Genomic DNA, 25,692 nt, shown 5'->3' with positions numbered 1-25,692 from the left:
TGAAGCACGGCCTAAGCCACGCCTCCTTAGCCCTCATAAGAGCCCTGGTAACAGTCCCAGCTTCCTCTTTCCTTGCTCGAACTTGCAGAAAAAGTCCACTAACCAAAAGTTCTATAATATTCTCCAACATGGAAATAACCGGAAACTCAGTTCCAACTTCAGTCTTCAACGGAAGAATATTTATTAATTTTTCTTGTCATTGCCTAGAAAACAAATATAAAAAACCCGTAATTCCTGTATAATACCAGCGTAAATCATATAACAGCGGGCGGGTAAGCATGATCAACGTTGAACATAGCCGGGTGGGATAATCCTCACCTCCGTGTCCTTAATAGAATTGAAAATTCTTGGTGCAAATGCTAGCAAATTTTTGATTTTATTACAGGACCGGAGGCTTAGGAATATGCTAGTTTAACGCTTTATCAAAAACAACAGATGTAATATCTCCCACCGGCTTACAATAGAACTGCTTGAAGGTCGACTCAGAGGACCAGTCAGCACAGTGCATAATATCTTGAATGTTAGCTCCTAACAAGTATGACTTTGATGCCATGGCACCCCGCACCGAGTGCGCCCCAAACAGTTGAACGTCAACGCCAGCCTCCTTCATGATAAACTTAAGCCATCTTGCAATAGTGACAGAAGACACAGGTTTAAACGGTTTTTGCACAGCAATCAAAAGTTGGGTGACGTCAACTGGTCTCAGACCACAAGTACATTCCTCGTAAGCTTTCAAGCATTGGACAACACACAGTTTGGCATTACTAGGAAAACCATTATATTCAACCTGCCTAGAAAGAGTTTTTGTACGACCAGTAATAGTAAAAGAAACTCCTTCCGGAGTAAATACTCTACCTGTAACTTCCAATGCACGTACATCCGAAGATCTTCTGCACGCTGACAAACATAAAAGCATAGCTAACTTAGCCGACAATTGCTTCCTGGAAAGCAAGTCATTAGAAGACCAGTTATCCAAAAGTTTGATTACTGAAGCCACATCCCATAGCCCAGAATACTTGGGTTTGGGCGGATTGGCGACTTGCATGCCTTTAAGAAGCTTGCATACTAAAGAATGCCTACCCACCGGTTTCCCGTCTATGTGGGTGTGTCCTGCGGAAATGGCAGATCGGAAATTATTCACTGATCTATAGGCCAGACCGCCAGCTGCCTTTTCCGACAAAAAATTCACGACTTAGGAAATCCTGCCCCCATGGGATCCAAATCCCGTTCCACCCACCAACCCACCCAGCCCTTCCAGGCTGAGGAGTATCGTTTCCTCGTGGACGAGGCCCAAGCCTGTTTGATGAATTCATTAGCCGTTCCCGAAACTCCAGGTAAATTCCATTGTTGCCAGAAAGCTTCCATGCCATCAGTGAGAGGCGTTGAGACGTGATCAGCGGATGCTGTTCTCCTGGAGGTCCCAGGAGAAGAGACTCCGACCAGGGAAGCATCCTGGGAAGGTTGCAGCACATCCCCAACAGAACTGGGAACTAAGGCTGCAACCTCCACAGAGGCGTCACTAGGACCACCTCCGCTTTCTGTTTGAGAATGTGAGAGGCCACCCGAGGAATGAGAAGGAAGGGTGGGAATGCATAATTCACCGCCCCGACCAGTCAGTCAGAAAAGCATTCGTCGCTGCTGCCGCTGGATCCGGTCTCCAGCTGAAAAATCTGGGAAGTTGTTGATTCAGCCTGGATGCGAACAAATCGATCTGACATCGACCCCACAGGTCCTTTAACCATTGAAACACTCTGAGAAGAAGCTGCCAATCGCTGTAGTCCTTGAGAAGTCTCTAGTTCCAGTCTATAACATTGATCTGACGGTTGAGACAGTAGTGCCAAAAATCCTTGGCTATCTCCACTAGCATGGACGATCTCGTCCCCCCCAGTTTATTGATGTACTTCACCGCAGACACGTTGTCTATTCGAAGGAGAATGCAACACGAGGTCTGCTGTGGTGAAAGGGTCTTGATCGCAAACGACCCTGCGAGGAGTTTCTAGACAGGGTGCACAATCTCACTGGGGTTGAAGGTTAAAGGAGTGTTAGGAGGAGGTGCGGAACCAGAAGAGGCCGCTTTCTTTGCCTTCTTTCTGGGAGGGGGCTCCTCATCTGTATCAGTAGTATCAGTGCCTATTGTAGTAGTAGTGTCAGTGTCCACATAGACCTTTTGTTTGCTCTTCGCTTTGCTACCGGCAGCGTAAGCATGATCCAAACCAGATGCAGAAGGAAGGGAACCTAATGCACTAGCGTGCGGCCATTGACCATCTTTCTCTGACTCTGTAGCTGGTGGAGTACTTTTCTTAGGCTTGTCTTTAGTGAACCCATGGCGCTTTGCAAAATGCTCCAGCTGCTTAGTAATTGGCTTTAGAGCAGCTGCCAATGCTTGTTGCGCAGTCGCAGGCACTGCGCTTTCAATTGCCTTGTTTACTGAGGACTGAACCGAAGCGTCCAGAGCCTCCACAATCTTTTCTTCAACAGCAGTCTCATGCTGCCCCTCATAAGAACCATCCTCTGCCTCCTCATCATAATACACCCACTCTTTCATAACTCACACTACAGTGGGGCAATATCGATTGAATGTCCACAGGAGGTAGGCACTAGAGGAGTAATGGGGGGGGGGTCTGCCCACCTGCTCACTGACTATAAGTATAAAGAGACACAGTACCAGACCCCCTCAGCAGAGCTGTAGTCAGATTCTTGCAGCCCAGGAGGGCGTAGGAGCCAAGAAATATGTACAAGGAGCGTGTGCTCACTCCAATAAGGCAAAAACTATTATGGCAACCAGTTAGGTGTCTCCCTCCACCAGCTCGTGTGAAACGGTGTGTATATGTGGTGAAAAATGGCAAAATTAGCGTGTGCAGCCCAAGCGCGCCCAAATCCTACCAAAATATAGCCCAATGGGCGCGCGTCACGCTGCATGCGCTGGCCGTGGGTTTAAGGATCCTGAGCGCGTCCGGGCGATTAGGGGGAGCCCTCACGCACGAAACCGAGTGGCGGACGCGCCGACAGCAGTAAATGAAGCCGCACTGCGGCCCAGAACTGCACGCGCAGAAGCGCGATGATTAGGGCTGAATGGAGCGGAGCGAAGCTCCGAGGGTGAGAGCAGCGCTCGTAGTAACGCCGCGTCTAGCGGCAACACAACAGACGTGGATTAAGCGCGGGAAGCCCCCGCGAACTGAAAAGCATTAACCAGTAACAAATAGAATAAACACAATAACCACAGCAGCCTAAGCTGCGTCAACCAAAGCGCAAGCGCTATAGTCACACTGCATAGATTAAATGAATACAATATGGAGAAATATGGAGCACAGCACTTATCTCTTGCTGTGAACAGCAAAGACAGAGGAGCTGGGACTGTTACCAGGGCTCTTATGAAGGCTAAGGAGGCGTGGCTTAGGCCGAGCATCATGGTCTTTGTAATTTTTTTATATGAAACTATGTGTTTATTGGCTGCTGTGATTTCAACAGTAAAGAAAGAGAAGCATAATCCGAAGCCACCGGTCCTGTAATAGAATCCCAAATCATTTTACCCGTGGCCCCCTACTCCACCGCTGACTCCTCCAAGCACCAGTGCTGCTGTGTTGGTAAGCTCCGACCCTCAGGCTATCCTCAGTCAACCGTAAATATTTTCAGTTACTTTAGTTTCCCAAATTCAAATTATTTTCAAGCCGGTAAACTTGCAGGGAGCAGTTGAACGCAGACTCCCGACTCCTGGATCATCCGCGTCCGGCTACTCGCTGGCCGCCATGTTCTCTTCCCCAAAATACTCTGTGTTTTAAATAAAATGTCGGAAACAATTGTCAGCCAGGTTGACTATAATATGTGTCTACCCTGGATTTAACAGAGCGTTTTTCCTATACAGCACAATTTTTCCACCTCGCCAATATTCTCTAACTACAACGGCTATGCGATCAGACATTTTAGATTGAATCAGGTAACTGGCGTGTTCACTTGGTGTGTGCATGCAAATTAATATGGTTATCCAGAAGAAAGTCTCATGCCCAATTCTCAAAGACATTAGCACTTATATGTTCGATGTAAATGTGCTAATAGCATGATTTTGGAGTGTGACTTCACCTTTGCACTTTACAAAATAGGAATTTGACTGAATACATATATAACTCAATTTATACAGGGTAGTTTTGCACAAGTATGGTATCATATGGGAGCACACCTGCTTTCAGGGCAGAGTAGTTTGCCGGATGGGAATGCTATGGAAATTTGATGAACACCCACAAACCTAGTTTTCAGTATTCACATGATTTTCCACAAAATTAGTACAGTAAAAGCTTTCTCTATGTATAGAAATATTTTCCTTGTGTAATAAAAAAATAAAAAACGTGCAAGTACAATTTTTTAAAGTATTTACACGTGTATTTGTGCAGCATGTACAATTGTAGTGTATTCTAGCATTTAATCGGTGATAAGGTGCTGAAGCAGTTCCACGTTTGTAACTTCTTATGCATGTGAATTCTCATGGCAAGATGGTGATTCCAAATGTAGTCATTAACCCTACGTGTAGATGTTCAAATCGATTTGTGAATGGGGCTCCCTGGGTGGAAATGCACTAAAGTTGTGACCAGCTGAATTTCTCTACAATACCTTTCCAATGGAGGAATGGGTGTCATACACATACTTGTAAGATAACACGAGATACATTTCACAAAAGAAATGCATTTTTTTAGTGTAATATGATAATCATGAAAGTACAGATAAACATGTTGAAATTACTGTAATTTGTAGAAAATATTTGCAACTTTGTATTTAAATAATTTACAATTTGTTTGCAAATGTAATATAAAAATGATTAATTTTCTCTAGATGTGTGCGAAATTCAAATTTTTTCTTTTGCGTACTTGCTTGAACATTTTGCAAAATTAAGTAGAACTACATGAAATACAAAATTGGTATTTAGTGCTACATGTTCCCACAAAATGAATGCTCAAATACCTTTTGGACGAGAGGACACATACTGTGTTAAAAAATAGCGCAAAAAGCACATGTGCTGAGAACAGCAACTGCTCATGTTCTTGTTGTGTGCATGGTTCTCTTTTTTCTGCGCTAAAAGTTGTGGCATAATTGTATATTTTAGGAATGTAGGGCCATATTATCAATCCTGGGCGATAAAATTATCGCTCCTTTATCGGCAGGAAACTGCCGCTAAAGTGGTGATAATGGGCTTGATAATAGGCTCTATGGAATTCCAGTCGAAGCCCATGTTAGATGTGAAGGACATCTAACATGAGCTTCTATTGGAATTCCATAGAGCCTATTATCAAGCCCATTATCGCCACTTTAGCGGCAGTTTCCTGCCGATAAAGCGGCAATAATTTTATCGCCCAGGCTTGATAATATGTCCCGTAATGCTAAATTCCCTATAATGGGTGGTTCGACAGGCATAACGTGTTTGCTTGTTTCTTGTGAGTGATTGGAACAAAGTTCGAAATGTCACCACAATTTTGTTGAAATGTGATGATAGCAGTTACTGGATCTCAGAGGTCATAGATGTATCATTATTGCAGACTATAATAACTATTAATAAATATTAACAAATAAATATATATTTATTGTGTAATCCTTTATTCTATATATTACACAATGAATAATGCACCTACCGTGTAAAAAAGAGGCAAAATAAAGAGAATGTTTGTTCTTAGTGGTCGTCTTGTTTTAATTTTCAGTGTTCCAGGACTTGTGGCACTGGTATGAAGTCCAGAGATGCGTACTGCATGAACAACTTCGGCCAGCGTGTGGCTGATGGAGAATGTAATGAACATCAAAAGATTAGCACACAAAACTGCAATGACCTCTCCTGCCCCGAATGGACTACTAGTGACTGGAGTGAGGTAGGTAAAGAAGAGTCAATGTTTTTCTTGATTTGAATTAATAAAGCATTTTATTTCAACTTATCCAAGCCAGATGGTATTTGGCAGTTTATCTGTGAGCTTAATAACTGAAATGCATTTCATTTTATTTTTTGTTATGATTTTTTTATTAGGTATTTATCCCATTTTTTACATAGTACAGAACACAGCAATTCTACAGTAGTGTGGACCAAATAGAAAAAAAAAAGAAAAAGAAAAAAAGAAACAGAAAAAATAAAAAATAACAGAGTGATTAAATCAATTATATTCGAGTCTAGACACATTTCTATTTTAACATTCTTGGAAGGAATAAGGCCTAACAGTACACAAATCATTTCTATGCCCCAATTCATAGCATTTCATACACTTTGCCTCGAGCCTTCTTCCTTCCATCTAGCTATGGGCTCCCATATTTTTACCCCTAGCGTAATCTAGCTAACCATTGGTGGTGGGTTGGTGGGATGTGATCAAGCCATGCCGCTGCAAATAATAATCAGAGTATTGCAATAGCTACAAAAATGAAGCAGCCATATTCAGGCTGCCTATCAGAATCTAATTATCCGGTTATAATTATGGATGACGTTAATGTAATTTCTATATTTAAAGATCTTCGTAAAAAAGACTCGATCCCTTCCCGTGTAGGTTGCAAGTGATTACAGGTAGCAAACATATGGACTATATCCGTCTCAGCGCTATCACATCTAGGACAGTCAATCCATGTTGTTCCTCCCCATTGCGCAATCCTTGCAGGCGTATAATATAGTGAATATAGTGTCTTATAATGTTGCGCCTGAAGCGCTGCTGAGCATAAGAGTTACTGCCTCAAACGTAATGACAAACGAAAGGCTTCCTTGTGTATATCTAACTTATGCACCCATTTATCTTCATATTTCTCTAGGTCATCTGACTTCTGATTTATCAGCTCTGCATATAGTCTTTTTATTGTACAATCCATTCTTATTTATTTATTTATTTATTTATTATAAAGTTTTGTATAGCGCGAACAAGACCCGTGGGTATCAGAGCGCTTAACATAGAAGACTTAGAGAATAAACAAATACATCAACAGTTATACGAACAATATATATGAGGTAGGTGATATAAATTCGAAAACACATGTGTAGTTAGCGTTAAATAGTCAGTTGCGGCTAAGCTTCTATCGTAAGTAATATAAGTAAACAGGTATGAGGTAGGTCGTTATAAGTTCATGGCTGTTCTACTCTAAGTAGAGTATTTCTTCATCAAAAAGCTCTTCACTTCTCGTTTGAATGTTGTCACATTCTGGATCTTCCTAATGTTAGGAGGGAGTGAGTTCCAGATTCTGGGGGCAGCTCCTGAGAACGCTCTGTCATAGGTTTTTTTCTTACGGATAAAGGCTGGCCGTAACAGCAACTCCTCAGCACTCCTAGCTGGTCTGTTACCCCCTGGCAGCTGAATTTTCTTCGCTAGGTATCTTGGGGTGTTGTGGTGTAGCGCTTTATGGGTGATACATGCTAACTTCATTTGGATTCTGGCTTCAAAAGGTAGCCAGTTTAAAGCTTTCAAGTGTGGTGATATATGATCATATTTCCTAGATCCGGTGATAATTCTTGCCGCAGCGTTAAGGCATGCTTTCAGTGGCGCTGTGGACTTTTTTGGTAATCCAGCTAAGGTGGTGCAGCCATATTCAATCCTCGAGATAACTAAGGATTGGATTGCCAATTTGAGATCCGCCTCTGAGATGAATGGTTTCAGTTTTCTTAAGTAATTCAGGTGGAATCGGGCATTTTTGGCCATTGAGTTAATGTGAGCTTTCATGTCCAGATTCTCGTCCAATGTGATTCCTAGCGATTTCGCTGACTTGATTAGTGTAGGGGTGCAGTTTAGCGCAGTCAAGACTTTCGTCCATTCCTTTATTTCCGTATGTCTCCTAGCTGGTGAGATTAGTAGGAACTCTGTTTTGTGAGCATTTAGCTTCAGCTGATTCGTAGTTAACCATTGTAGAGCCATTTTTAATGACTTGTTCATTCGTTCAATGTCTTTTAGAGATGCGATCTTTAAGTATATTTGCGTGTCGTCTGCATACATGTGATAGGATATCTGTGATTTTTGGAGAATTTCTGTAAGCGGTTCCACATATAGGTTAAACAGATCTGGGGATAACGTTGATCCTTGGGGGACTCCTATTGAAATAGGGGATGGGAGAGAGATTGACTCGTTGACCAGGAATCGCTGCGTCCTGTTCTGTAGAAAAGACTCACCATTTCAGCACCGTTCCTGATAGTCCCATCCTGTCTCGCAGCCTAGTCAGTAATGCTTCGTGATTTACCGTGTCGAAAGCCGAAGACAGATCAAGGAGAATCAGTAAGCATGTTTGATTTTGGTCAAGGGCCTGTAGTGCATCGTCCACTATATGGAGGATCGCTGTTTCCGTACTATGCCCTGCCCTGAATCCTGATTGGCATTCATCAAGCAATGAGAACTTGGTGATGTGTTGGCTCAGTTGGTTCTGTACGCATTTCTCAATTAGCTTGGCCAGAACCGGGATGTTGGTCACTGGGCGAAAGTTGTTTGGGTCCGATGTCTCTGCTGAGGGTTTTTTGATTATGGGAGCAACTTGACCTGTTTTTAGGCAGTCAGGGAGGATCCCTTGTGAAAGTGAAGCATTTATAATTTCGGTCCATATTGGAACCAAGACGTGATTGATTTCTTTTAAACATTTTGCGGGAAGGGGGTCTTGGTAGTGGTTGTTTGGTTTGATTTCAGAAAGAGTTTTGGCGATATTGTGCTGGTCATATAGTTCGAACGTATCCCAATTTGCCTCATTTTTTGCCTTGGTACTCTCCGTTGTAGCGACGGTGTCGCTCATAGGCCTTGGTTCGGTGGGAAGGTTCACCACGGCGTTTTTGAGTTCTATTTCAAGCGATTTCGCCTTCTCCGTGAAAAATGTTGAAAATTCTTCACAATTTAGGGGTGTTTTAGAGTTCTCATGAAAGGATTTGGCTAGTTTGTTTCATTGTTGCTTTAGGATTTCAAAGAGTTTTCGTGGTCTGTTTTTGGCATTATCCAGTTCTGATCTTATAAATTCTTGTTTTGAATTGATGATCTTTTTATTATATTGGTTTCTGATTTTTCTGAGGGCTTTCAACTCAGGGGATGAAGGGTGTTGTCTCCATTTTCTTTCGGCCATTCTCAGTTTGCGCCTTTCTTCATTTAAAGCTTCATTAAACCAAGGATTTTTTGTCTTCTCCAAGATTCTTTTCATTTTTAATGGCATGGTGTTGTTGACAATATTTTTGACCGTTGTTATGTAGTGGTCAGTCAGCTCGTTGACATTCTGCAAGTTGTTAGGTGGTTTTAGGTCTCTTTCACAGCTTTCGACCAATAGCTCCAAGTTTGCTCCTCTTGTGTCTCGAATCCATTTTTTGGACTTGAGGGGTTGTCTGGTCCTGCCTTTTTCCATTATGGGTATCGCGAATGTTATGGCATGATGATCAGACCAGTCACAAGGCGTTATGGAGAGGATTGTTGTATCTTTGTTTCGTGAAATAATCCAGTCTAACGTCGCTCCTTTATAGTGAGTGGGTTGTGTGCACACTTGGGTGAGGTTCATTTCACCGAGGAAATCTTTAAGCGAGTTGACCAGTTTGTCATTGCAGTCATCCCAATGTAAGTTGAAATCGCCAAGAAATATGTTATTGACGCCGTTGTTAGAGTTGGCCGTTATGATCTCCATTAACTCCTCTGTAAACTTTGCGCTGTCTCCTGGTGGGTGGTAAAGAGTATGCAGGTTGCATCTTTGGTTGTTATTTGCTCTTATATTAAGACCTAGATATTCGCAGGATTCTAGAGGGTCTGCTTGGATTTGTTTGACCTCTATAACAGATCTGTGAATGCAGGCTATACCTCCCCCAACCTTTTTGAGTCCATCAAGTCTCAACTGAAATGCATTTCAAGCCTTCCCTGCTTTGGCCCTGTGAAGGTGGTCAAGGCCCCACCCACAAACCACCATTCCACATTCTTCCTTTTTTTGTGTGACTTTTTTCAATCCAGTGGAGGCGCAAGGGGCTGTGCTGGCTATCGCTAGAGTCCAGTGGGAGCACATTGAGGCCCGCTATGTCCTATGGCACTCTCAATTGAGCTGTTAAAATTTCACGAAAGACTCTTTGGACGGAAGGGATGACACATACATATATATATATATATATATATATATATATATATATATATATATATATATATATATATATATATATATATATATATATATATATATATATATATACATACATATATATATATATATATATGTTCAAGCAAATGTCCCTTGCTGCAGGAGGAGCGACCATTCAGCTGGTGCCGGTGCCGAGTCAAGGACAAGACTCGTGTAGACTTTTGCAAAGCAATTTGAAATAAATCACCGCACTCTTCTAGGATTTGATTAAGCTTTTTAATCCATCAAGGAAACAACTTCCTCACCAATGAGGTGAGGAAGTTGTTTCCTTGATGGAATAAAAAGCTTAATCAAATCCTAGAAGAGTGCGGTGATTTATTTCAAATTGCTTTGCAAAAATATACTTGCGCGCCTGCAATGCACTGCTGATGACGTCACATATTACATCACTCATGACATGGTCTTTAAAACTTTAAAATGGCTACAGTAGCAGCAGCAGCTGGAGCATCTGCCCCACCACCACCACCATCAAAAAGACCACCAGAAGATCACATTGGTGGTCAAGAAGAAGAGGAGGATGATGATGAAGAGGAGGGACAGACAAGGTACTTCCTGCCTGAAGTTAATCAGCCCTACAAACCAAAAGAGCACTTCGTATGGCAGTTCTACAAAATCCCAAGGGGTTTCAAAAAAGTGCAAAGGTAACTTGTCTGATTTGTGATGCAGAGTTGTCTAGGGGGAACCCTAACAAAAAATATTCCTTCGGGAATCATACCATGATTCGACACATGATCCGTTGGCATCCAATCAACTATTCTGCTGCAGAGGTAAGGGACCTCTGCAGTAAGCTACCCCATCAACATCTCGACCCTCAACATCGATTGAACCAACTCCATCGGGTTCAGAGGCAGCAGAGACAATGCCTATCATACAACCAAAATTTAACGATTTTAAAATCATGTGCAAATATTATAGTTAATTTGTTATGGTGAGCAAAGTATAAAACTTATCATCTGTGCTGGGGAAAACCATAAGTGCCCGAAAACCCCCAATTTTTTTTGTTTTTTTTTTGCTCCAGTTGAGCAATTTCCAATTCCCTGTTTTTTGTTTCTCCCCATAAAAAATACCAAAAAAATATAAAACTGTTCAGAAAACCCAAAAAAAGTAAAAAACAATAAAAAAAATACAAAACAACAAAAAGAAGAAAAGAAACAGTTCTTTTTAGAACTACCTCCAATTTATAAAAAAAGGCTACATTTTTTTAAAACTCTGTCATTCTTTTTTCCCAATGGTACACTCCCCGGTTCTCTCCCCGGTGCACGTACCGGGCCCTCCTCCGCGCAAATCGAAATAAAAAGTGGCCCCCACATCAAACCTAGGGGGTCAGGGGGGGTCTACTCTGCCCCCTTATCGTCAATTCCCCCTTTGTTTTTGCCACCGCTTGTGTCTCGATCCTACCGAGACACAAGATGGCGGCCGCTCCGGACTGTTTGGAATGTTTACAGACACCCGAGAGCCAATCAGCTTTCCGCACGCAAGTCGCGTAGCACGCCCGGTGCGCGTACCGGGGCGCGGCCATAGATATATATATTTTTTTTAACCTAAATTACTCAAAAACCACTGGAGCACATATCTTGAGACATAGCAAAGGCACATCGGGCTACCAGTCCCTACAATTTTGCCAAGTTTGGTGGAAATCCATTCAGCCGTTTGGGCTAAAAGTGAGTTCGACCGCCCTATGGAAATTAACATGGGGAAAACACGTTTTGGGACCCCCCTTTTATCTCGGCCCCCCCTTCACGAATCCCCCCCAAACTTTCAAGGAAGGACCGAAGCTCCGCAAGGCAAATTTGAGTAAATTTTCAGGCAGATTCGTCAACCGGTGCCAACGTTATTCACAATAGAATTTTAAGATTTTGCATTGAAAAAAATCCTAACTATAACTACCTACTGGCGACCGCCAGTAGGTAATATATAATCAGGAAAATGGCACATTTTGTTTCTGAGCAGCCCTTGAAAATTTGGGGGGGTTTCGTCAAGGGGGGGCCGAGAAAAAAGGGGGGTCCCAAAACGCGTTTTTCCCATGTTAATTTCCATAGGGCGTTTGGCCTCACTTTTAGCTCGAACGGCTGAATGGATTTGCACGAAACTTGGCAAAATTGTAGGGACTGTTAGCCCGATGTGCCTTTGCTGGGTCTCAATATATGTGCTCCAGTGGATTTTGAGAAATTAACGTTTGAAAAAATTTATATATCTGTGACAGCGTCCCAGATAGCGCTCCAGATCGCGTACTTTTCGCGTCACGGAGCTTTGCGAAGCGATGCTGATTGGCTCTCCGGTGTCTGTCAACATTCTAAACAGTCCGGAGCGGCCGCCATCTTGTCACTCGGTAGGATCGAGAGACAAGAAGAGGTGAAAAACGAAGGGGGAATTTAATGAAAGGGGGCAAGGTAGACCCCTCTTGACCCCCTAGGAATGATGTTGGGGTTATTAAAGGGTCCCGTGGGGAAAATTAAAAAAATTTGATTTTTCACGGTAGAAGCGCTTCTCGGTTCGCAAACTAACGGCTGAATGGATTTGCACGAAACTTGGCAAAATTATAGGGACTGTTAGTCCGATGTGCCTTTGCTGGGTCTCAATATATGTGCTCCAGTGGATTTTGAGAAATTAACGTTTTAAAAAACAGATATATCTGTGACAACGTCCCAGATAGCGCTCCAGATCGCGTACTTTTTGCATAACGGTGCTTTGCGTAGCGAAGCTGATTGGCTGTCCGGTGTCTGTCAACATTCTAAACAGTCCGGTGCGGCCGCCATCTTGTCTGTCGGTAGGATCGAGTGACAAGAGGATGAGAAAAACGAAGGGGGAATTTAATGAAAGGCGGCTAGGTAGACCCCTCTTGACCCCCTAGGAATGATGTTGGGGTTATTAAAGGGTCCCGTGGGGCAAATAAAAAAAAATTGATTTTTCGCGGTAGAAGCGTTTCTCGGTTCGCAAACTGGTAGCGAAACGTGAATTCGCCATTTTGTGTTTCGATTTCATTAAATTACTAGGTATAAGGGGGTACGGGAGACGTATCCTGACCCCTTTTGTTTTCTGAGGGTGGCTGAGGAGGCTCATATATGTTGATACATGTCTTCCAGCGGCTGTGCGTGAGCGGTTTTTTTTTTTGCTGCGTGACGTCTGTTAACGTTCGATTCGATGGAAATCAGGAAGTGTTGACCGCCATTTTGTCACTGCGAGTAAATATTTTATTTGTTATAAATAAATCATTATTGATAAACATTGTCTGCGCCATCTTTCCTTTTTTGCAATGCCACACTTTTGTCGAGCACAGCAGCCATTTTAGATGCCTTGACCAGACCCACTGTCTGCACCCTCGCAAGCATCTCCCCCACGCACTGGTCACTCCCGCTCTCTTTCTCATGTATGGGCTAGAAACCTCCTCCCATCTGCGCTGTTCTTCTCTGAGAATCACACCCTGTGCCCGCCCGACACCTGCCTTTCACCCTATTCACTACCGCACCCTCTGACACTCCTCTTCCTCTGTGTCCGATTGTCCAGGCCGGTCCCAGGCTATCACCTAGCCCTGCAGATGTAGTTTATGGCCCCAGCTGTAGAGAATCACCCCTCTTCAAAGAAGTTACAGTAGATCAAGGCCCCCACCCGATGAGATCCGTCACACCACACGCTTTCCTACTATCTGATAACCATCCTGTATTGTGATTGGGGAGGGGATTCTCACTGTGAGGGTGTGTGGGTCCGAGCCTGAAGCGGAAGATTCCAGGGATGCCTTTTTGTACATCAAAGTCTTCACAATTATGTGTCACATTAAAAATATATAGCACTCCAACAAAGTAGTAGGTTTATAACACTTTAATAACTTATAAATATATACATCGCAACAAAAACAGTAAACACCTTAACATTTTTTTATTAAAACAGAAGCAACAATGGTCAGTAGCGGTCTGTTGTGCGAATAGTTCCAAGGCAGCACAACGTGCTGCGTTGTGGACGGCACCCAGGTGAAGAACCATCCCTTCTTTAAACGCCATGAAAAAACTAAAGTGACAACTTCCTCATCCTTAATTTGTCTTTCTTTGTTCCTTAAGATGTCATCTGTGTCAACCTCTTCCGAGAATGCTGATGCGTTAGGGATTTCCTTGTGTTTCTTAATAGCATTGGTGTCTGCACACTTTTTTGTCAATTCTGTGAACATGACAGCTGCTTCATAGACAGACGATATCTTTGTTAAGTCATTAGTGTTAAGTGTGTCTGAAACTACAGTGCCCTTCTGTTTTACTTTCCTCAGACACTACAGAGTTTTGTGTGTTGTTCTTCTGAGCGACAATTATTCCAGAGGTTTCAGGTTCACTTGTTTTGTCCTGCAGTGAGTTAACAGCTTCAGAGACTTCATGTTTATTTGCTATGTCCTGCTGTGCGTCAACTGCTTCAGAGACGTCAGCCTCATTTGTTATGTTTGACTATAGCCTGGACCTGCCCGGCCGCGCCCAAAATGGAGCCGGTATAAATGGGACTCGTAACTCCTTGTTGTGTACTGGTTGCCCAACCTTGATATCACGAGATACGTATGCAGTTTTGAAGCACATGGCGAGCAGGGACGAGAATTGATTGAACATTTTGACATCCCTATTGATATTAAGTTCTGATGTGTTATTGATTACTGTACTATTGAAAGAAAGATCGAATTAACGTCACTCATGGTACTTGCCCGCTTTAGCTGCACTGTGCCTCGTCAGTAGCGGTCTGTTGTGCGAATAGTCCCAAGGCAGCAGAACGCGCTGTGATCTGGACGGCACCCAGGTGATGTCCAGTAAGTTGCCGCACTGGTTTTGGTATCCTACAATGCTGCTCCGAAAAACGGTGTGGGGCGCCCCGGGGGGGGGGGGGGGGCGGCGTGAACGGGCCTCCCCAGGTGGAGGCTCGTCTGCTGTAGTGGGGCGCCACTTTACCGTTTCAGTTGCCATTCCGTCCGCTTTTGCTACACTGTGCCTCATCCGCCATTCAGCTGTTTACCGCCCGCTCTTGCGGCTACAGCGTCTCGCTCACCATGTAGTTGAGTTGCTCCCACTCTTGCTGGGCAGCGATAGGCGGCTGCCACAGGAGTCTTAAAATGGCGGACGGCTCTTCGGATTTGGGCCTGGTCCACTAACATGGCCCTGGGACACCTTGGAACTCGGACGTCCCCTGAGCCTTGAAGATTTTACAAAAGTCTTGGGGGCTCCCGACTCCTGCAGGCTTCCGGTGGGGAGCGGCTGCCATGATTGCTCGCGGAATGACCACGACGGAGCCACGAGATGGTGGTGCTCTCAGGATGACGCCAGCTTTAGTCTGAAACATCTAGAAACAAGGTGGGGCTTTCATCGTTTGGGAAAAAAAAATGTTTTAATCCAATGAAAAGTGATATTTTTAGGTCATATGATCAAGCCTTCCATCATTAGGAAACCAAAAGTAAAATGAACCAATGAAAAGTTTTATTAACAAGTCACATGACCTTTTATGCTTACGTTTCGCGCTGCGCGCCGCGCTCTGGATCGTTTCCAGGAAGCTGCGCCTTGTGCACCGGAGCACTTCCGGGTGCGCTAACGCGGCGCGCCATATGACGCATTACGCGACAACGCAGGTCCAGAATATAGTCAAAATGTCTCCACCAACCAGCGGTCGGAATATAACCCCTTTCAGCAGTCCAAAAAGTTCTGTTAAATGACAACAGAAGGGACAGGCAACAAGAACAATCAGTCAAAGAGGGGAGGGCAAGTTCTTCTCTACCGGGTCACGTTGGGGCTCCACCGGAACTGATTGAATTGGTAGTCTACAGTGTTTCTGGATGTTTCAGATTGAAGCTGGCGTCAGCATGAGAGCACCCAATTCTAAAACAGTAAATGCTTCGATAACAATCAATCAAATGTAGAGGGAAGCAGGCGCGACGGGTTACAACGGGGGCAAAGGCTTACGTTCCCTACCCTTCACTATCTGCAAAGAGAGAATACTCCTAAAAGAAAAGAGAAGGGGGGGGGGGGGGGCAGCGTTCAAAGCACATCAGCGTGCATAAATACGAAAATGTTTTTACCTACCACGTACTTGACATTTTACAGCTTTTGATATTTGCTATTAAAAAACCATTGAAATTCACTGAAAAAACCATAGGTTATAGACCATATATAGTTAGGAATTAGCATTTACAAAACCTTAATTTACTCGCACAAAACCATAGAAATTCGCATATATAGTTAGTTGCAATAACTATATATCGCGCACCCGCAATCCACTGCTGATGATGTCACATATTACATCATTCATGACATGGTCAGTGACATCACTGATGACATCACTGATGACATATCATTTGACATTACTGATCACATCACTGATAATATCATTCATGTGATAATACGATGAACCTCTTCAGACTCTAATATAACCTTAGATACAATCAGTGTAAACAGACACTCACAGATTGTCACTCATCCATGGAGTTACTCACATATCTAGTCAGTCATGAAAAGAATCAATCACTCCTCCATTTCCTCAACTATACAGTTATACACACCTTACTAATTCAAACATATTCTAACACATATTTACTCTCTTATACAATCTCTGATACAAGTTCACAATGATTCATAAAGCCACTCTCACATTCACTGGCTCTTATGCTCAGTTATTTATATATGTCAACTCTCACATGTACTGTGTTTTACATATGTACTTACTTTGACAAGTAGCACTGAGATACCCATTCACTCACCAATACACTCATGCACACAGTCAACCGCCCATACAGCTGTTTCCACATGCACGTTTGAACCCATACATCTACTGAATCAACTGCTCACACATCTATGCACAGAGTCATACACCTCCCAGCCACCCACACACATACTCAGTCTCTCATACAAATACTTGGGCAACCAATCAATAACCCATATAGTTACTCATATAGCTACTGATTAACACATGCAGCAGTTTACAGAACAACAGACATAATGATGCACAAATTATGACAATTAAGTCACTAACCCATGCACTCAGTGAAACACATTTAATCACTCTCTCATACAGTCAGTCATGCACCTACTAAACCCTTCATCCAGACACTTATACATCCACTCATTCTTCAATATGTAAGACATATTTTAACTTTACACAAACATACAAACACTGGTTGATGTCATCAGTGATGTCATCAGTGATGTCACTGACCATGTCATGAATGATGTAATATGTGACATCATCAGCAGTGGATTGCGGGTGCGCGATATATAGTTATTGCAACTAACTATATATGCAAATTTCTATGGTTTTGTGCGAGTAAATTAAGGTTTTGTAAATGCTAATTCCTAACTATATATGGTCTATAACCTATGGTTTTTTCAGTGAATATATATATATATATATATATATATATATATATATATATATATATATATATATATATACACACACACACACACACACAGTTCAGGTAGCACCAAAAGCGAGGGAGGCCACAGGAAAACTCTTGAAGTTTTATTAATTAAATGGTCGACATCATGCCAGCAAGCACTACTTCCAAAGCAAGCATCAAGTCTTTAAAATTGCCAGACGCGTTTCAGGAATTTGTTTCCTTTCTTCAGTGGCAAACAGGTGAGTAATGAAAAGCGTGCTGCTGCCGAGCATATTTGTAAAGTTCAATCACCCCGCCCGATGGGCGTGGCTGCACCTCAGCCTGATGGATGTTGAAGTCCTTTAAGTATTTCCCCAGTGGGTGCGCTAATCATTACTGTCTCATCACAATTGTAGCCAAGTGGGTTGGTGCTCTACGCTGGTGCTGCGCTTACCCCGCTTTCCTGTTGCCAACGCAAACTTCGTGCCGGTTTGAGCCCCGATACTGTCACCGTGCGCTGTTTCCTCCAAATACTGAAGTCAGTGGCCCGTTGGCAGGTGGCGGGTCACACAGTAAAGTAAAGTAAAGTAAAGTATGAAGTCTTATATAGCGCACGACTTACCCTGGGGCATCTCGGCGCTTGCTTAGGGAACCCGTCCTGGTATTCCCCTGTGAGATAGCCCTGGCAGGGTATCCACAAGGTGAAAGCCAGGCATCCCACCGCGAGGGGCCGTTGTGGAGATTAAGCAAGCTATTGCCCAGAGTCGCAGAGTGTGAACCCGTGAGCTGAGAAGGCACCAGAGCGAGAATTAACGAGTCCGCGGAATTTTGAGCCCAAGACCCGCCGAGGCGGGGAATTGAACCCTGGTCCCGGACCGAACTCAAGCTCCAGGTCTGCCGCCTCTAACCCCTGAGCCACACTTCTCCACTACAGGGCAGGTCTCCTGGCAACGTTAAATCCACACAAGTGTCTACTTCAAAGAAGGACTCACTCTCGATAGATAAACTAGTGTTTATTCGTAAGGTTGCGTGTTTCGTCAGACAAGCTGATTGATCACACAAAGTAACACAGGAAACAGGAGGCATTACATAGCTGCTGACATAGAAGACAGACTCGTAATTGACAAGTGGTGTTAGTAACCAAGGGGGTTTCCTTGGCATGTTTTTATATTACAAATGCCTAGTTTCATTGATTCAACATGTTTCATTTGTGTAATCGGCAAGGTTGCATTGACAACTACGACTGTGAAAGCTTATTTCGTACACTTGAAAATGGCCGCCATGGTTACTAACATCACTTGTTAATTACGAGTCTGTCTTCTATGTTAGAAGCTATGTACTACCTCCTGTTTCCTGTGTTACTTTGTGTGATCAAGTCAGCTTGTCTGGCGATACGCGTAACCCTACGAATAAACACTGGTTTATCTTCCGAGAGTGAGTTTTTCTTTGAAGAGGACGCTTGTCTATATATACATATATATATTGGACAGTAACAATATTAACTTTCAGTTCCTTTCATGCCCAAGGCGGCCATTCAACTCGGCATCAATTTCCTATGTTGCTTCTCTCATTTACAAGTGAATTTCATTGGCGATGCTTTAAGTGGTTTTTGTGAATCTTATGGAATCAGCTGTAGGAGTTTTATCTCCCTGGTATCTTATGTTCACGGAGAATGTCCTTTTATGTTTTAAGAGTCATAACAGTTGTGTTTGCGCTATTCATTGAATATACAATGATTTTAGTTGATGTTCCTAGTATAATGATGAACAATACATCCTTGGCCCAATAGTAAAATACGTATATTGCATTTACATTGCAGTGGTCAGATGACGCATTATGCAGTCGTAGGAAGAATGTTAATGCACAATGCATGGTTCATTAATTTGATTTATTCATCTTTATCAGTTTGTCCACCAATATCATTACATGTATTACACGTGTGCGCGCAGCGTTCACTGCAACTTGAGGATGTATCACTTTAAACTGGAACAAGTGTATGTCTTTTATGTCTATGTTTGTGAAATAGTAGATATGTTTTAAGAAATATGGCGCTCAATAGACTGAGGAATGCTACTGAGACAGTCGAAACACGTCTCTCTGCCAGGTCAGAGGAGGTCCTATGGAGTAATAAATGGCACTATACCTAGCATTCGCTGTGTACGTGCTCTTTTACGTGTGGAGTAGATATATATATCTACTTTTTTTGGCACCATCAAGGAATGGGGATAGGATACCCTCACCCTTTCACTACTACTCTGATTTTTTAAGTTTCAAAACATGGGGACCAAGTCCCCAACTCCTGTAATGGCAGTCGCAATATTTGTTTTTCATAAATAACATAGTTTAATCATTCAGGACTGAACGAGCCTTAGACTAATGAGATCGCTCTATTTTTAATGTGTGGTATTGTGGGAGTCCCCCTGAACCATTTGTCCAGGTATCTCTATTTTTTAAGCTTACGTTTTTGAAAATGACTGATTGGTTTTTCTACCAAATCTCAAAAAGCATGCTTTCTAATTAGAGATTTAGCTTTGTGCCAATTTTTGTTCAGACATTGTTTTCTGTATTTTTTTCCAATGGAAAATGCTTGAGGAAATGAGTGTTTTGGACCCCTCTTTTTGCTCGACCTCCACTTCACAGATCACCCTAAACAGGAAGGAGGTTAGGGGGATAACATTTGTTTGGAAAGTTTTATGAAGATTCGTTAAATGGCTCCAAAGTTATTAGCAAAAATCACTCTATCGATGGAAACTCTCTGGCTCATGTATGACTACAGAGTGGCTATATATATAAATTCTACCCAGATGCTATTGCCACACATGTCTATATGAGGATGTGCATTGTTCTACATATGACTTTACTGTGGTCTGCCAAATTTGTAGGACATTTGTTAGACATTTATAATGTTTTGCTCATTATTAGTATTTTCAGTTACAACGGGGGTCAAAAGTGTTCATGTACGAATAACTATGATGCAATTTTACAAATCCACATGAACTAAATTAAGCCACATTAAGATGTTTAGCTTTTATTGGTATGGCAAGCTTTAAACAATTTAATCAAGATGGATACATTTAAAGGGGTTTGTTAAAAGAATCTTTGGTTTGCAGATTGCTTTGGGGACCTATCACAGTTCTGCATGAGATATGGCAGACCCTTATTAGCGTACCGTTAAGAAGTTTTCATTCAAATACATTAAAGAGGGACACAGTTAAGTGCTAGTGGTAAAAAAACTGTTAATTTATGTGATAAACTGGGTTGTTCGTTGAGCGGGGAGTTAACCCTGCTCAAACAACAGCCACAGGGTAAACCTGTAGCTTGGCACAAATGTAATAAGGCTTAATTTAGAGGTAGTGCGTGAAGTATGTATGCAGGACACAAACAGTAATAAAGTGAAAACACAATATAAGAAGAATTCCACACCAATTTAGAAAAATAGGGTACATTTTAATACATTATTTGACACCAAAATGCCAAATAGCCAATCAGTAAATTCGGCGTTAAAATTTTTAAAAAATTAAGACAAAAACTAGCGCCTAAAAGATCAAAGCGCTAACAGTTGACATGTAGTTGCACAAGACCGGGTTAAAGCCAAAAAATATGGCGGAGCGCGAGTCAGATAGATAAAGTGAATTGGCCTGGTCTGCGCTTTCCTTTTGACTTAGAAGAAAAAGTCTCTGAGAATGTAGAAGATCAGTGGGGCAAGATACAGACCGTATCCGAGGAGGAAGCGTCATCAGGGAGCCGCTAGGCGAAGTTGCGGCAAAGATTTTCACATTTAGACTTATTCTCTTTTTTGAAAGGTGAAAATATCCAGTCAGATGAAGTTGGAGGTTTTTAGCCGATGATTGTTTCATGAGGCCGCACACCATTTTGCAAAGAACTGCTAAACAGGATTTGCTGTTGCAATGAAAAATATAGTGAGAGCTGCCGCATAGTCAGGCTGACTGGCGATGCTCCTTTGACATAGACTAGCAGGTTGGTTCCGGTCTCCTCTCTATACTCAGAGCAAATTTTAACCAAATATTTTCTAAGACCCAAGCTTAGGCTTTTGGCTTACTGAGCACCTTTATTACCAACAACAAGGATAAAGCAATGAAAAGGAGCATACAATTATATACAGTTGGACTGTAAAGTACAATCAATGTTTTTGAATCCACAAAATTCAAAAAAGCATAGAGCAAGGAGTCCTGAAGCTTTGTCTTTATTTGAAGTCAAGTGCCAAAATGCATACATCAGCTCAGCCAGCGCATTTTGTCCAACATGGACTTTCTCAGTGTTGGGTCTCCTTCAAAACACATGCTGGGATTCCCCATAGAATCCAAAATGGCTTCAAAGGATAATTGCATTTGTGTCCAATCTGCCAGGTGTAGCGATCAAGTTCCAATGCCGTCTGTCGATCCGTCAGTGACGCTACGGGGAATCCCAGCGTGTGTTTGGAATGAAATAGAAAGAAGATTGCTCATCTATTTGTGAAAGATATACCCTACCCTGAGGAAGTCCATGTTGGACGAAAACGCGTTGGTTGGGCTGATGTGTGCATTTTTGCGCTTGACTTCATATTAAGACAATCTGAATACAAGAAGCTTCAGGACTCCTTGTTCTGTACTTTTTTTAATTTTGTGGATTCAAAGTCATTGATTTGTACTATAGAGTCTAATTGTATATAATTGTATGCTCCTTTTCATTGCTATATCATTGGGAGAGAAATACATGTTCGAGGCATATGAGCTACAGATCTCACACTGAGCATTAGATCGCCACCGGGTGTTGGGCTCGGATGATTGCATGTTGTTGTCGTCTTGGAAGAAGTCTTTGTAGTCACAAGATGGGTGACTCCTCCCTTGGCTATAATGCGCATGGGCATCAACTCCATCCTTAGATTGTTTTTTTATGCCACGGGGTTCGGATGTAACTTTTCCGCTCCGGTTTGAAATCTACTTTTCCAGTAGTTCGACGCGTAAAAACTTTACAAAACAACTTTCAATATCAATAACTATTGGCTCGACCTCATCCCATCGATTCGGGTCGTCGACGTGGGCCGTTGTCCTATCCACGCCATTAGTCCTACAACTCATGGAAAGGACGCCGTTCAAGAGATGCCCCAAGTGTAGAGCAAAATTTCCACACAGCAACCATCACGAGGTGTGTAACCTGTGCTTATCACCAGAACACGACGAGTCGAGCTGTACAGCTTGTGCATCCTTTCGATCCAAGAAGACCATTCAAGATCGGAGGGCCCGTCGACATGATATGCAGAGATCGGCTCCGGAACCAGTGGATATCTTCGACGAAGGTCCATGCTTCCCAGAGGAAGATTCCGATGATCTCCAAATCGTATCTGAGGCAGACAACTCCAATGACTCTGTACCTTCGGGTCAACTCATGAGTACTATTGCCCCTGCCTCAGCACCTAAACCTAAATCGAAGGCAAAGGTCAAAACTCCGCCTTCAGGGCCCAGTTGCAACCGAAACACTGCTTCGAAAGCCCCGCTATCGAGCCCGGCTCCGAAGACAATATTAAAGCCTTCCGGTAGCTCGGGACCGAGAAAACCGCATGTGCTGATACCACCAGCTCCCTCGGCAACAAAACCGAAAGAAATTTCGGTTCCAAAAAACACTCTGAAATCGTCGACTCCTAAAGACAAGACGGCTCCGAAAACAATGAAGCCTGTTTCCGACGCTTCCAAGCCGACCAAAACAGCTTCCAGCCCAAAATCTTCGGTGCCGAAACCCACAAAGCCTGATTCCGATTCTTCCAGGCCCACGAAAAAGGCCTTGACTCCAAAGACAATACCTTTGGTGCCGAAAACTACGCCAAAGGACTCCATACCAGGTCCTAAGGCTAAAGACAAGCTAAAACCATGGCAGGAACAGAAAAAATCAGCGCCGGAAGGGGTTCCTCAAGAAGAGGAGCTTTTTCTGCCTGATCCTTTTCAAAAAAGGATCTGTATTGATCCACAAACACGACATGTCTCTACTATGCCTAACAGAAAGAGGAAATTAGATACAGCACCTACACCTCCAGTGCCTGTCAAGAAGAAGGATTCTGCCACATCACCTATACACCCTTCTTCTCCTGTACCCTCTCCTTCACCTCCTCTTCCTTCAAACCTTTCACCTCAAAATTCTCCTCCTCATTCTTCACCTCCGCATACACCACCTCATAATGAGGATGAGTATACAATAGGAGAGGGGCTAGACCCAGATGAGCCTTTTCCCTACCCAAGTGATACACCAGACTGGTAGTACCCAAACCCACAGGATGTACCAGATATCCCAGATCCAAATCCATACCCGTCCAAACCATCTCCTCCAGAAGATAATATAGGTTTTGGACATTTACTCAATAGGGCTGCCATCTATCACAATGTCAGAATGCACTCAGATGAGGCAGAAGAAGATTTTTTGCTAGACACTTTTGAACTATCCCAAAAGTCAGTTCAAATACTACCTATGATTAAAGGGGTCATTAAGCATACCCCAGAAGTTTTTAAAGATCCTGTACGAGCTAGGATCATAAATCCAAGAATAGAGAAAAAGTACAGAGCTGCTCCTGGGGATCCGGCCTTCATTAAGGGACAGCTACCCTTAGACTCCCTAGTCGTTTAAAACCCTTGAAAAGTAGCAAACTCACAAACATCAGTGGAAGCACCACCTCCTGATAAGGAGTCAAAGATAATAGACGCTTCAGGCAAGAGAATAGCTGCCCAAGCTAGTATTACATGGCGCACAGTCCTCCTCGCAAGATACGACAAGGCTCACTATGATCAGTTAGAAACACTTTTACAACATCTACCTGACCAATATAAAGCACAGGCAAATGGCCTTATACAAGAAGGGAAGCTAATCTCAAATGCCTCAATCAAGTGTACACTAGATGTAGCAGACACAGCATCTAGAGCAGTAAACACTAGTGTCCTACTTAGATGACATGCATGGCTACGCATTTCAGGATTTAAGCAGGAAGTGCAAACATCTATCTTAAATCAGCCTTTCAACCAACAACAATTGTTTGGTCCAGTGGTAGACACAGCACTTGAAAAAATGAAGAAAGACACTTATACAGCCAAATCTATGGGACCTCTGGAGTCCACCTGAGGAAGAAGCTCCTTTTGTCGCTCCTTTTACAGAGGAGGCTCCAAACGAACTGGAGCAGACAATTCAGCTTCCTTTAAAACCAACACACAAACATCGTCCAAGAGAGGATATTTTAGAGGAGGCTAAAGGGGCAACAACAACAAGGGGAGAGGTCGAGGAAATGACAATAATCGAACCTCTCCTAGCACAAAACAGTGACTTCCTTCTGCTTCCCCAACAGCATTTCACTCGTGTAGGGGTCTGACTAACACAGTTCCTACCTGTCTGGAATTCCATCACAACAGACAAGTGGGTAAGACAAATTATCCAGTATGGCTACTGCCTGGAACTTACAGCTACCCCTCCACATGTACCACCCAGACAGCTTCCAATGTCTACAGAACATCTAACGCTGCTCAAACAAGAGGTTCTCTCATTGCTTCTAAAAAACGCAATAGAAATAGTTCCATTACAACATCAAGGAACAGGGGTTTACTCGCTGTATTTCCTAATACCCAAGAAAGACAAGAAACTGAGACCAATTCTCGACCTCAGGTCCCTCAATCTATATATACACACTCAGATCATTTTCATATGATCACTTTACACGTGCTCCCATTGTTGCAACAAGGCGATTTCTTTACTACTCTAGATCTCAAGGATGCCTACTTCCACATTCCCATTCATCCTTCTCACAGGAAGCATCTAAGGTTTGTGCTAGAAGGACAACACTATCAGTTCAAAGTCCTTCCATTCGGAGTCACAACTGCACCAAGAGTGTTTACAAAGTGCCGAAAAAGTAGTAGCAGCACACCTCAGAAGACAACACATCCATGTCTTTCCATATCTAGACGATTGACTCATAAAAGCCAAGTCGTTCAATCGCGCACTGCCCAATACACATTACAAACGATTCAAACATTGCACAACTTGGGATTTACAATGAACTACACCAAGTTACATCTTCAGCCCTCTAATGTACATCAATACCTAGGGGCTACAATAAACACAGCTACAGTTCTAGCTTATCCCAGTCTAGCCAGGATACAGAGCATCCGAGCCTTACTCACAAAGGTTCAAACATCACACGCTCTCCCAGCCAGAGTGTTCATGCAACTAATAGGCATGATGGCATCATGCATTTTTATTGTTCCATATGCAAGACTGCTAATGCGACCATTGCAAGAATGTCTAGCACATCAGTGGAA

At 42.9% G+C, this 25,692-nt stretch overlaps 1 protein-coding gene across 1 annotated transcript in view; it reads left to right on the top strand.

Annotated features, from left to right (window-relative positions):
- The window catches only part of ADAMTS20 (ADAM metallopeptidase with thrombospondin type 1 motif 20), a 1,033,120-nt gene that overhangs the window by 452,153 nt on the left and 555,275 nt on the right, over positions 1-25,692 (top strand). The window contains exon 18 of the mRNA XM_086919514.1: positions 5,682-5,846. Within this exon, the coding sequence (XP_086775640.1) occupies positions 5,682-5,846 (165 nt within the window). The remainder of the gene's footprint in view (positions 1-5,681; positions 5,847-25,692) is intronic.

This window comes from Lissotriton vulgaris, chromosome 1_1 (assembly GCF_964263255.1).
Source record: "Lissotriton vulgaris chromosome 1_1, aLisVul1.2, whole genome shotgun sequence".
Taxonomy (NCBI): domain Eukaryota; kingdom Metazoa; phylum Chordata; class Amphibia; order Caudata; family Salamandridae; genus Lissotriton; species Lissotriton vulgaris.
The sequence above is the reverse complement of the archived record's forward strand: the minus strand, read 5'-3'. Positions and strand labels throughout refer to the sequence as shown.